Below are 14,379 nucleotides of genomic sequence, written 5' to 3' on the forward strand. Positions count from 1 at the left end.
AGCCAAGGTACCTGTCCTCACCTGGGAAACTAGAAAAAAGAAAAATGTCTGACTGCTGAGCTGGAAAGATTAACTCTAGAGACATTGACTAATGAGCTTATTAGCATTCATATGGATAAACATTTGAGATAAGTAAAAGAAGCGAGGACTGTTGGGTTCAGGAACCCCAATATATATTAACTTTTAATTACGTGGTTTTAACAGGGCAACTATGAAAGGACACAAAACAGTCTTTTCCTAAGGCTTTGATCACACACGATCTCTCACATACACACACACACACACACACACACACACACACACACACGAAACCCTTATCTAATGAATCAAACTCAAAATAATGTGTCTGAAAACCACAATGTGTTTGCTAGGATCTTGCTAATTTATGGGGCCACAGGAGCATGTGGGGATGCAGCAACTAACAGGCTACAGACCTAAGGAAAGTATCTACATGCTCTGACTCCACTTTCCTTTAGGTAAATGGAATTCCAATATTAATTATGACAAGTGATGCCAAAACCGGTTTGGCTCAGTGGATAGAGCATCGGCCTGCGGACTCAAGGGTCCCGGGTTCGATTCCGGTCAAGGGCATGTACCTGGGTTGCGGGCACATCCCCGGTAGAGGATGTGCAGGAGGCAGCTGGTCGATGTTTCTCTCTCATCGATGTTTCTAACTATCTCTCTCCCTTCCTCTCTGTAAAAAATCAATAAAATATATTTAAAAAAAAAAAAAAATTATGACAAGTGATAACAATCATTTATTATGAAATGTGCTTACTATGTGTCAGCAATTGCACTGGGTGCTCCAGATGTTTTCTCAAATAATTCTCACAACGACCTTAGCAATCCATGCTATTATCCCTGAACTACAACTGAGGTAACTTACAGAAGTTATTCATTATGTGGAGGAAACAGAAATCCAACTCTTAACTGTTTGACTCCAAAGCATTAAAGCTAATGGGGTCATCCAATGTGGAAAACGGCCAAATCAAGTCTGCTGCCTATTTTTATAATAATGTTTTACTGGAACACAGTCTCGTTCATTCATTTATAAACTGTCTATGGATTCTTTTTTGCTACAACGACAGAGTTGAACAGTTGCAAGAGAGATCACAAAGTCCACAAAGTCTAAAATGATTATTACCTGGCTTTTCACAAAAAGTCTGGTGACTCCTGCCTGCTCTTACTCATTAAATACAGTGAAGATTTTATACTCCTATTTTTTAAAAACAGTTAATGGGATTAGTTACCCCAAGTGTGGTCAGTACACATACGCATGGCAAATGTAATATATATATACTATGAAAACCAAAAAGCTTTGCCTGGCAAAATTGCTATCATATCAGCATTGTGGGTCATTAAGAATGTCATCAATAGAATTTTCCTTTGTTCTCACCTTTCATATTCTTCCGCAGCACTGGTGACTTGCACGAAGAGTTCATCTAAGCCTGTACCCAGAACAGCAGATACACCTACCACCTGGCAAAAGCAACATTAATGCCACTGAGCAAACAGATGTATATTTTTTAATGGTGTACATTATTTTGTTCAAATTTCATAAAAATCTTCACAAAAAAGTTCAGATACTTAAAGAAGTCTCTGGCAAAGAATAAAAGCTAAACCAGAAAGCAGCATGTCTACTAAAAAGTCATGGAAATAAGTCTAAGGAAAATAGAGAATTGAACAAGAAAGATAATTAGGGACAAACAAGTAGCAGGGCTTTTTATCTATTCTCTATCAAATCAAACCACTGTCTGTTCTCTATGAAAATTAGTATCTCAGTGCCTTTACTTGGGCAATTAACATAAGCTCTGCCACCCACACCCACTTTTGCTTATACAAATCTTACCCTTCCTTCAAAGCATACCTCTCAAGCTATATCCTCCAACATTTCTCATGTCAAGTGATCTTCCTTCTCACTACCATCAGGGCCAAATTCCAATCTTTCTTAATTCTGTTTTAATTCTGTCTGTAGCCTTCTCTTCTAACTAGACCATAAACTCTCTGAGGGTAGGGTCTCTATCTATTCATCTATAAACCTCCAGTATTTAGTAAGTTAATGCTTTAAAATTTACTTTTCAAAAAGTAATGAACTTCCTTCCTAAGATGGTTCAAAGCCAGCCCTATTGGGTTAAGAGGTTATCTGGGGAAACTGTCGGTATGAGCAGAAGAGAAAGTTTACCCTGAGTGAGCTGTAAAATTCATCTAACACCAAGCTCATTGAACGAGTCAGGTTACTGACATATGTAGTCTCTTGATTCAAGGCATCTTGGAAAGCCTCAAAATCTTGCATCCATTCCACTGCAAAGCTGTGATCAATGATGTCAGTCTGCAACAGAGAGAAGCCAACTATGAGAAACCAGAGATGAGTTTAGAGACCAAATAATGCCCCTCCCCCCTTTTTTTAATTAAGCAGTGATAATAACAAGCAATTATTCAGGGTTGAGGGGAGGTAGAAGAGGGTATGGGGGACAAATAGTGATGGAAGGAGACTTGACTTGGGGTGATGAACACACAATAGTGTACAGATGATGTATTATAGAATTGTACATCTGAAACGTATATAGTGTTATTAACCAATGTCACCCAATAAATTCAATAAAAATAAAAGCAATCATTCATATATTTTCTTTCTCTGCTTTCCCCAGTTCCTCTTCCACTATAACAAGCCATAAAGAACCAAGACTGCTGTATAGAGTTAATTAAATGAAGTTATATGTTCTCTTCACTATCCACTGCCAAGTCACCATGACCACAGTGGATGCCAGCCCATTCCAGGCTCTAAAGTCAACTAGTCTGCTGTATCCTAGCTATCAACCAACAGGGAAGTTTTGTCTTTTTGTTTTAGTTGCCACTTCCAATAGACTAGCAATCCCATCTCCGCCCATTGTCTCGATTCTGAGGAATAATCCACACCCTACAAGTGAGGGGCTGCTCTATCTAGGCTGAAATAACTTGGGATGAAAGTCAGTGATAAATACTCAATCTGACTGAATCTTCTCCCTAGAAGTGCCCATGACTGTTTCAGTTAAGCTTGAATCTACTCTCCTGCCTCTAAATAACATTTCCCACCTATTCCAAATCTTCCAATAACACAAAGTTCTGATGAAAAACAAATACAGTACTGAATCACAACAGAAGGATCCACTTACTTTATTCATGACCACAATGAAAGGAAGCTTGGTTTTGTACAAGATGCTGAAAAATCAAACATCAAAACATTATTAGCAAAAACACTTCAGCTCTTGTTTACCATGTCAGTCAGTTGGAATTGAGTAAAGGGGACTGAGTTCAGACTCTAAGTATAAGGTATCCATTCTTACAAGGCACATGTCCTCCTCTCCCAAGAGAAAAACCACCCCCACCATCACACAAACAACACACACACATAACTCTCTTTCTTTAAGAATGCTTTGCTACTGATTCTATTTTCTGTGTGTGTGTGTGTGTGTGTGTGTGTGTGTGTGTGTGTGTTTGGTTGCTTGTTTTTACCAAATAATTGTCTTTTAAACAACTAATATAAAAATGAGCAAATGGCCCTAGCTAGTTTGGCTCAGTGGATAGAGCATCAGCCTGTGGACTGAAGGGTCCCAGGTTCAATTCCGGACAAGGGCACATGCCTGGGTTGTGGGCTTGATCCCCAGAAGGGGACGTGCAGGAGGCAGCCAATCAATGTTTCTCTCTTATCATTGATGTTTCTATCTCTCTTTCCCTCTCCCTTCCTCTCTGAAATATTTTTTTTTTTAAATGAGCAAATGCTGTCAGTCATCAGATTTCTATTTGGACTAGGATTTCTTGCATCAAATAAGAGACATCCCTAATCATACTCGAAGGGGCAAATGTTGGTGATAGCTTTTCTGTAACCCCAAAAATCAAATTCTCTCAGCTTCAATAACGGCATGCCTTGCTCCTAGATCTAATGTACTGACATAACCTAATGAGGCATGTCTTTCCTCTCCTAATCATACCACAGTTGGGGCAAACCTGTGTATTTTAAAATTATGGATAAACCTTTTTACTCATAATCTCTCCCCATGTTATAATTTCCCATGTTATCATAATACAGAAAAGGAGCTCTGTTTTATTTAGACTTGGATTTCATTGAGCTGGGAGCAACTACCAGAAGATTCATATTCACACACTACCTCTTTCTGTAGCAAGCAAGGAGGAAGATGAGAAGTTCTGACAGAGAATGCCAAGAGCACATGTGCCTCTTTTCTCTTCTGACCCCTCCCCAACTCACAACCACTAAACTGAGTGGCAAACCTGAATAGCACAAATCTAGGGATAAGCACTCAGGACTCAAAGAAGAGGAGGCCTCATACCCTGATGTAATATGCCCAGCAATAACCAATTACCTGCAGGCATACAGCATGTTGGACATGAAGGTCACTGGGTTGGTACTTCTTGATGTGTCCATTACATAAATGACAATCGTTGGAAATGAGGATGCCTAAAGCCACAAAATAATCAAAGCCTTAGCCAGAGGGCTCATGATCTGTCCCCAGGTTTTTCCTACCTTCTTTAGCAAGAGAAAACCATTTTACAGAGCTTCTATTACTCCCTTCTACATAAGGTCCCGGGCAATAAAAAGAGTCTAGCTCTCAGTAATACCTACAATACTCACCAGGGCCTCTGTGATGATTGTCCCAGAAGCTGACCAGGTGAACACTTCAATCTGCCCAGGTGTGTCAATCAAGACATATCTGTGTCAAGAAAGACCATTAAAGAAGTATTACACTTGTACAATGCTGAAAATATTCCATTACACAAAACACCAAACTACTGGTTATCCAAGACTGGAATACCCTCTTCACATTGCCAAGTCTACCTTCCTCCCGTTGTCTTTGAAATGCGTACCACATTCCCCCAGGTTTTGTTCAATGTCCAATATTCATGCTAATGGATAAGAGCAGCAGTGCAGCCCGAACCGGTTTGGCTCAGTGGATAGAGCGTCAGCCTGCAGACTGGGGGGTCCCAGGTTCGATTCTGGTCAAGGGCATGTACCTTGGTTGCGGGCACATCCCCAGTGGGGGGCGTGCGGGAGGCAGCTGATCAATGTTTCTCTCTCATCGATGTTTCTAACTCTCTATCCCTCTCCCTTCCTCTCTGTAAAAAATCAATAGAATATATTTAAAAAAAAAAAAGCAGCAGTGCATAAATTACTGCAAATGATCACAGGGGACTGTGTGATAGTTATAGTTACACATTGCATTAAAAATGAGGTAAGAAAAACCAGAATATAAATCTCTTGAGAAACTATCCAGTTGCTTAGGGGAGGGGGTGGGACAGGCGAGTGATAGCTAAAGAATACAGGGTTACTTGTTGAGGTAATGAAAATGATCTAAAATTGCTGATAGTTGCACAATTCTGTGACTATACTAAAAGTCAGTGAATTGTACACTTTAAATGGGAGAATTGCATGGAATGTGACTTATGTCTCAATAAAGCTGTTTTAAAAATGAGCAAAGAATTTAAATAGACACTTCTACAAATATATACCAATGACCAATAAGTAGATAAAATGATGCTCAATATCATTAATCCTTGAGGGAATACAAATCAAAACCACAATGCAATACCACCTCACACCCACACACCCACTAAGACAGTTATAATAAAAAACAAAGATATAACAAATATTGACAAGGACGTGGAGAAACTGGAACCCTCATGCACTGCTGGTGGGAATGTAAAATGGTGCAGCCAATAGGAGCTGGGGAAAAAGAAAGATTGCTAATGTGTATGACATTTCTTTTGGGATAACAAAAACGTTCTGAAATTAGATAGTAGGAATCAATACACAATTTTATGAGTATACTAAACACCACTAAATTGTATAAATTAAAGGAGTGAACTTTATGGTATATGAGTTTATATCTCAAGAAAGATTGTTTTTATATATTTTTATTGATTTCAGAGAGGAAGGGAGAGGGAGAGAGAAACATCAATGATGAGAGAGAATCATTGATCAGCTGTCTCCTGCATGCCCCCTACAGGGGATCGAGCACGCAACCCGGGCATGTGCCCTTGACCGGAACTGAACCCAGGATCCTTCAGTCCACAGGCCGACACTCTATTCACTGAGCCAAACCAGCTGAGGCTCAAGAAAAATATTTTTTAAAACTACCTCTTTTATGATCCTATTTTTGCAAAACACCTTATCCCTCCATTCTTCTACTTATGTATATATGCATAGAAACATATGAAATGATAGTCACTGATAGGAATAATAATGATAGTTATTTCTAGTGGGTCTAGTGCAGTGATGGCGAACCTTTTGAGCTCGGCGTGTCAGCATTTTGAAAAACCCTAACTTAACTTTGGTGCTGTGTCACATATAGAAATTTTTTGATATTTGCAACCATAGTAAACCAAAGATTTATATTTTTGATATTTATTTTATATATTTAAATGCCATTTAACAAAGAAAAATCAACCAAAAAAATGAGTTCGCGTGTCACCTCTGACATGCGTGTCATAGGTTCGCGATCACTGGTCTAGTGGGTGATCACTGCGCCTTTTAAATTATGTATGGTTTGAATTGTGTTTTTTTTTTTAATATATTTTTACTGATTTCAGAGAGAAAGGAAGAGGGAAGGAGAGAGAGACAGAAACATCAATGATGAGAGAGAATCATGGATCAGCTGCCTCCTGCATGCTCCCTACTGAGGATCAAGCCCACAACCTGGGCAAACATCAATGGTGAGAGAGAATCATGGATCAGCTGCCTCCTGCATGCTCCCTACTGAGGATCAAGCCCACAACCTGGGCATGTGCCCTGATGGGGAATCGAACCGTGATCTCCTGGTGCATGACCTCTGAACCATACCAACCAAGTTGAATTCTTTGTAAGGGTCATATATTTTTTTTTATAAAAATAATGCATTAGCCGAAACCGGTTTGGCTCAGTGGATGGAGCGTCGGCCTGCAGACTGAAAGGTCCCAGGTTCGATTCCGGTCAAGGGCATGTACCTGGGTTGCGGGCACATCCACCGTAGGAGATGTGCAGGAGGCAGCTGATCGATGTTTCTCTCTCATCGATGTTTCTAACTCTCTCTCTCCCTTCTTCTCTGTAAAAAATCAATAAAATATATTTTTAAAAAAATAAAATAATGCATTATCTTTCTTTTTTTTTTAAGCAAACCTATTAAAAACCTATTAACAGTTAATCTATTAACAGTGCGTTATAATATGAACAAATATTTTATTTTATATTTTGATACTTTTAAAATTAAAAAACAATTATTCTCTCTGATTTATGTAAATTATATTTGTTTAAGTAAGAGTTAGAAAGATGTTTCAGAGATTTTAATGCCAACAAATATGGTTTCCCAAGAGAAAACAGAGACAAAGTTTCAAAATATCCCCTAAGAAGCCATGGGCATATACCAAAGAGGCTGGGGATAGAATACTATTAAATTTAGCTCTACACTATACAGCATCTTAATGATTTTCTTTTTTTTTTTTTTATAAAATCTTTATTGTTCAGATTACATTTCTTTTTTTTTTTTTCCCCCATAACTCCCCTCCTCCCAGTTCCCGCCCCACCCTCCGCCCTCACTCCCCACCCAGTGTCCTCTATTCACTTGGTTCTTAGATTCACTTGTTGATAGATGCATGTTTGTTGTTCACAATTTGTATCTTTACCTTTTTCTTCTTCCTCTTCTTAAAGGATACCTTTCAGCATTTCGTATAATACTGGTTTAGTGGTGATGAACTCCTTTAGCTTTTCCTTATCTGTGAAGCTCTTTATCTGACCTTCAATTCTGAATGATAGCTTTGCTGGATAAAGTAATCTTGGTTGTAGGTTCTTGGTATTCATCACTTTGAATATTTCTTGCCATTCCCTTCTGGCCTGCCAAGTTTCTGTTGAGAAATCAGCTGACAGTCGTATGGGTATTCCCTTGTAGGTAATTGAGTCTCTTTCTCTTGCTGCTTTTAAGATTCTCTCTTTGTCTTTTGCTCTTGGCATTTTAATTATGATGTGTCTTGGTGTGGTCCTCTTTGGATTCCTTTTGTTTGGGGTTCTCTGCGCTTCTTGGACCTGTAAGTCCATTTCTTTCACCAGGTGGGGGAAGTTTTCTGCCATTATTTCTTCAAATAGGTTTTCAATATCTTGCTGTCTCTCATCTTCTGGCACCCCAATTATTCTGATGTTTGTACGCTTGAAGCTGTCCCAGAGGCTCCTTACACTATCTTCGTATTTTCGGATTCTTTTTTCATTTTGCTTTTCCGGTTGGGTGTTTTTTGCTTCTTCGCATTTCAAATCTTTGGCTTGATTCTTGCGCTCCTCTGGTCTGCTATTGGGTGTCTGTATAATATTCTTTATTTCAGTCCGTGTATGCTTAATTTCTAGTTGGTTCTTTATCATAGCATCGAGGGTCTCATTAGTTTTCGTGACTCTCTCCTCAAGTTTATTGACAGCTTCTAGCACATTTTTGCAAGCCCTCAAAATTGCGATTTTTAGCTCTATATCCTCCATTTCTGTCATGTTTTTTTGTCTCCGCATTTTTTATGCTTTCTTGGTGCACCCTCTAGTGGTCTTTGTGCGCAGTCTTGTTCTAGTTGAGCCTTGATTGTTGTAGTTAATACTAGAGGGATTTGACCACCAGGCCGACTGGCTGTGTGAATCAGCTGTGTCTGCCGCGGAAAACTTCTGTCCTCTGGGGAGGTGCTAATCTAGCCTTTGCCTGAGGCGATCCGGCAAATGGCTCTGCGCAGGGCTTGGGCGGGGCGGGCTCAACAGGGCGGGCGGAGGGAGCCGTTATGGTGCCCTCAGTCCTGTTCCCAGAGGCTCTGCTTCTCAGAACCCCCGGAACCGCTGCAAACCTCGGAGGGAAAGCTGCCTTCCAACTGATGCCAGACACTCCCGCTTCTCCCGTTTGGGTCCGAGTCCCCAGCGATTCGCCCGTATCTGGAGCTCAGAGTCTGAGACTCCCCCCTGACCGAAAACGACAACCGCGCTCTCAGCCACCAGCCCGCTTTGCGCGCGCACCTCCGCACCTGAGTTTTTTCCACACTGCGCCTCCTCTGAGCCTCGGTGTGCTGTTATTTTTCCTTCTAGTTGAAGAGTCTCTCCTCAGCCAGCCTTCCTGTGGTTCTGGGTGATGTCCGTTCCGTCTTTTAGTTGTATTTTTGAAGTGGTTGTTTGCGGCAGCAGTCTCCGGTGTTTACCTATGCCGCCATCTTGGTTCTCCCTTAATGACTTTCTTGACTATCTTTTTTCACTTCTAATAGCTTCATCTTAATCTAAATTTTTTCAAAACTTTATGCTAACCCAAAATCTTTCAAAAAAGCCTAGAAACATGTTAACTACAGAGTAATAGACAGGCGCTAAACTGAAACCACTTACTTAGACATGTTCTGGGCCTTTTCAATAAATTTCATCACCTAAAAGAAAAAGATGCCAATTACAACAGGAGCCGATTTCAGCATAAAATCACAGGGCCCTCTCCAAGTGGCCTGCTTTATAGGTACCATCAACTACTGAATCTCTGTGTTCTCAATCTTAGGACACCAACTAATAAACTCACTGAACCACAGAAACAAAATCACATCAGCAGCACTGCAGCACCCTGGAGCACAGGGCAAGGGTCTGAGAAGCTGATAACTATTTGTCACAAGTTAAAAAAGCCCCATTATTTTTCTGTTCCATGCCTGCTAGCCCATCTCTCCCCCCATCCCTTTATTCCATCCTCAGGGTAACACTATATGCCAATAACAGATCAAGAAACAAACACGGTCTCCTGTATTTGTTTTACTGGCTGTCCCAAATATTAAATATGAAGTGTTCATAAAACTGATCATCCTCTCATACTAGTAGCCTATTTCTCTGTCTACCAAAATGCCAATTTATTTTCTACTGGAGACCCGGTGCACGAATTCATGCATGAGTGGGGTCCGGTCAGCCTGCCCCATTTGGGTGATCAGGCTGGGCCGGCCAGAGGAAGGGGACTGCCAGGGGAAGGAGATGCGGGAGGTTGGCTGGCCAGCCCTGCCCCCGATCGGGGTGGGGGTGGAGGGGCTGAAGGCGGTTGGCCGGCCCCAGCCCCACCCTGTCCAACTCCCAGTCGAGGGGACAATTTGCATGTTAGCCTTTTATTATATAGGAGGATATTTATATCCCAGGTTAATTGCTCTTCATTCCCAACATTATCAAACTAAGGTATTTAAGAGCCACTAGTGTTTATACAGTCATGTCTATATGAGTGAAAACAGACAGACATACCTGATCAAATCTTGTAGCAAAGAGATTGAGTGAGGTCACTATGCCACCGTTGGGTCCAAGTCCATATCTAGACACTAAGTTGAGGATTTAAATTGTTTACAGATGAAATCAGATGATAAAGTTCATACCCAGGACATCACTCACACAAACATTATAATATTAGTGGTCCATTAATGAATATTGGCAAGCTAATCCTTGACTTAGTATGTACCACACAGCTGTAACTTCATAGGAAAACATTCATCAAGGCCTTCTTCATTTATTTGTTGTTTTAAGGAGGGCCAGGCAAAATGAACAAACTAAAGGGACCAAAACATAATAGACAGATGCATCAGGCAGTGACAGCCTGCTAGCATTAGCTATTAAGATCATCTATATAACACTCCTTGCTCTATCCTCACTAATCAAGCAACTTGCTGATTATAATTAGTTTTCCTAACTAGACTTACCTAGAGGGAAAGTACACATTTCACACAGCAATGTACCAAGAGGTGATCCTACTCATTTCTGGGTTTCCCAGTTTGAAGAGGTGATGACCAATGGATGTAGCTTCCAAGGCAATGCTACTTTCTGGGTCCTAGGCAAGCTACCAGTTAGCCTCTCATTATCTACGCCCTCTAATTACAACAGCCTGCCGTCTGGGAATTTGGTAAAAAAAATAAATCGCAAGCCCAAAGAATATTTCTAATCACCTACAATACTTTTTCCCAGCTTCATCTTTCATTTTCCTAATAAAATGACTTTAAAGTAATCAAAATGATTTTGCTAGTATATTTCACAAGGAAACCCAAAAACATTCCTTCAAAGCTGCAAAATACAGAGAGAGTCAACACCAAAGAAGACGTAAAAAAGGATACTGTTTCATGACTTCTTTATACTTCACAGTGTCACGAATATCTGGGGAAAGAGGGTAAAGAATTAATTAGAATTTAACACATAAGAAACAATATAGCCGAAACCGGTTTGGCTCAGTGGATAGAGCGTCGGCCTGCGGACTGAAAGGTCCCAGGTTTGATTCTGGTCAAGGGCATGTACCTGGGTTGCAGGCACAATCCCCAGTAGGAGATGTGCAGGAGGCGGCTGATTGATGTTTCTCTCTCATCAATGTTTCTAACTCTCTATCTCTCTCCCTTCCTCTCTGTAAAAAATCAATAAAATATATTTTAAAAAAAAAAGAAACAATATAGCTTGAGGCTCTCCACCAATAATATCCTAAGCCAAGAGGTCTCTCAAGTCATCTCTGATCCTCTGAGGGGAAAAAATAAGTTTCCCTCTAAGCATGAGTTACTTTTCAAATTTGTTTTGTAATTTTTAAGCCAAGATCATTGAACTGTGATGAAAAAGAAGCAAAATTGTGAGGAAAAGAATAGAAGGGCAGAAGGTGTCCTGTACTTTCTCTATCAGCAAGAAATGAAAAGTAGCTTTTAGTATTCTCTTGTCAGCATTCTCTTCTACCAGCTTCACAATGGTTCCTGTCCTTACAAAGGATAACTGTCAAGTCCCCCATGAAGAACGTTAGGTTACAACTTCTCAAGCTACGGTTGAGATGTTCTGAGATAGGGAGAAAAGTTTTATGCACTTAAACACCTTGTCAGTAACCATATGATAGAAAAAGGGCGCTAAATCAAGAAAAAAATGTTTATTTCTTTTTAACTGCTACTGATAACGAAGGTAATGCAGACATGATTTTTAAAAAGGAATTAATTTATCCAGTAATATCTAACTAAACCTATCTACCAGTCTATAAACCTACCTTTAAGTGAGATGATGGGAGATTTTTTTCCCCAAATCCTTTGCCATATATATATATATATATATATATATATATATATATATATATATATATATATATATATATATATATATATATATATATATATATATGTGTGTGTATATGTGTGTGTGTGTGTGTATATATATATACATATATATATATATATATCTCCAGCAAACCTTTGGTGCAGAGGACAATGCTCACCTAACTGAGCCACACTGGCCAGAGCACAATCTCTGCTTCTTAATATAAGGCCTTCCTTTGTTTAGGTTATAAGCATCTTAACAGGATTAAGAAGAGACAAAAAGATTACCACTGTGAAAGTCTAGATCAGGAAGCCTAGATCTTATCAAGAAACATGACATTGGATCACATCCATTCTCATCTTTTTATAGTCACAGATTCCTATTAGGATAACTGGGAACCTCTCCCCAAAACAATGCACATATGCATACCTATGCACATTTTTCCATGTAACTTTGGGAGTGGAAGCAAGGTTCCTACAAATCATTAAGTGAACTACCACACAAGAACCATTATACTCTAACTAAACTTTGAGAAAAATCTATATATATAAAACCCTAATATGCAAATAGACCAAAGGGCAGGACAACCAAACAACCGGTCACTATGACGTGCACTGACCACCAGGGGGCGCGCACGGATCATAAAGGGCCACGGCGAGATGGGGGAGGTGAGCGGGGGCGCCAGACCAAGGCGGGGCACCAGTCACTGTCATTGGGTGAGCCTCTGGTGGTTACTGAAAATTCTTTGCTCCTACGCACTGCGGTCCCGCCACGCTCCCACCTGCTGCTGGTGTCGGCCCTGCTTGCACCCGCTGCCAGCACCAGCCCGGATCACTCGGCACTGTCAGCAGGTGCGAGCGGCGGCTGCCAGCCCCAATCACCCCTGAGGGCTTCTCCACCTCCCCCTGCTCCTGAGGGGCAATCAGGGCAGCAGCCACAGCTCGAACTCACTGACAATACCGGCCCTGCTCACCCCTGCTCACACCTGCTCCTGGCACCGGCCCCAATTGCTCTGAGTCGTCAGCAGGTGTGAGTGGGGCCGGCAATGTCAGCGCATGGGAGCGGAGCTGCCGGCAGACAGAGGACCAGGGGCCAAGGCAGGAGGGGCTGGGTGGGGGCATGAAGAATGGGCCAAGTCCTGCCTCTGTGCCCACCACAGCCTTGTGGTCCACAGTTTCTTTCAAGGTGCACGAATTCGTGCACTGAGCCCCTAGTAAACTAAATAAAGAGGTGCGTATATCAGAGCCTGCTGAAGGGTTTAAGGCCTAGAAGTGAGAAGCCACTTCATTTTCCCAAACAACAATAGCCTGATACCTCAGGGTCAGAAAGGAGAAATAACACTGAGTAGAAAGGAAACAAAGGGAAAGGCGTAAACAAAGAGAAAATGTGAATAAGGCAGAAGCCTGTTCAAGAATTCTAGCAAATCCATGGGAAATGAAAGTAGGTAGTTTAGAAAAAAATGAAAGCATTGAAAACTGGCAGGCTGGAGGGTTTCCATTCCAAGAAACGTTATACAAAACGGTAGTTTACTCACCAATATTGGCAGGAAAGGGAACTTCATGCACAGCTGGGTCGAGATTGATCACATAAGGCGGAGAGCCTTGGCTATGCAGATGTCCTGTGAGCCTCTGCAGAGATGTGAGGTGTGGGATGGAGACAAAGAGGGCATGATAAGAGGACAAAGGACATTTCCCTCTATCTGAAATACCTCCAACATTCAACTCTCAGTTGAAATGCAACCTTTCTTTATTACCCATTTAACAGAGCCTCCTCTTCCCTCCATCACTTATTTACTTGCTTTGTGTGGGGTTCTTATCCTATCACCTCCAATAAACCAGTAGTTCCATGAATGCAGAACCTTGTCAACCTCATTTTCACTGTATCCCCATTGCCTGTGTTTGACTCAAAATGATGACAGTAACCAGGCAGCAAATGCTCCGAAGAATGAAAGTTTTGCAGTTTCTTTTACTTATGCATTTGGAATTAAGGAGGAAGATGACATAAAGTGGGAGAAAGAAAGGCAGAAAGTGGATGGTTAATAAGATTACATGCTCTCTTGAAAAAGAGGCATTTCAAAGGTGAGTTAACCCAGATGCGCACACACACAAAAAAATGAACAGGACTTGCTTAGAGCACATGTAAACATTTTACCAAAGAAGTTATATGCCGGGGTGTGACTACCCACCAAGACCTGCCCAGGTAAGAATTTATGGTCCATATTATCTCACTCATTTGTGGAATCTAATGAACAAAATAAACAAAATAGGAACAGGCTCGCCCTGACCAGTTTGGCTCAGTGGATGGAGCGTCGGCCTGCGGACTGAAGGGTCCCAGGTTCGATTCCAGTC

At 41.1% G+C, this 14,379-nt stretch overlaps 1 protein-coding gene across 1 annotated transcript in view; it reads right to left on the reverse strand.

The window, feature by feature from the left end:
* The window catches only part of GPN1 (GPN-loop GTPase 1), a 25,178-nt gene that overhangs the window by 7,965 nt on the left and 2,834 nt on the right, over positions 1 to 14,379 (reverse strand). Inside the window, exons 2-10 of the mRNA XM_014546629.1 lie at positions 13,566 to 13,659; positions 11,089 to 11,128; positions 10,232 to 10,298; positions 9,356 to 9,393; positions 4,628 to 4,706; positions 4,359 to 4,453; positions 3,153 to 3,198; positions 2,183 to 2,329; positions 1,397 to 1,479 (exon numbers count right to left, since the gene is read on the reverse strand). Of these exons, the coding sequence (XP_014402115.1) occupies positions 1,397 to 1,479; positions 2,183 to 2,329; positions 3,153 to 3,198; positions 4,359 to 4,453; positions 4,628 to 4,706; positions 9,356 to 9,393; positions 10,232 to 10,298; positions 11,089 to 11,128; positions 13,566 to 13,659 (689 nt within the window). The remainder of the gene's footprint in view (positions 1 to 1,396; positions 1,480 to 2,182; positions 2,330 to 3,152; positions 3,199 to 4,358; positions 4,454 to 4,627; positions 4,707 to 9,355; positions 9,394 to 10,231; positions 10,299 to 11,088; positions 11,129 to 13,565; positions 13,660 to 14,379) is intronic.

The sequence above is a fragment of the Myotis brandtii genome, unplaced genomic scaffold (assembly GCF_000412655.1).
Source record: "Myotis brandtii unplaced genomic scaffold, ASM41265v1 scaffold454, whole genome shotgun sequence".
Classification (NCBI taxonomy): domain Eukaryota; kingdom Metazoa; phylum Chordata; class Mammalia; order Chiroptera; family Vespertilionidae; genus Myotis; species Myotis brandtii.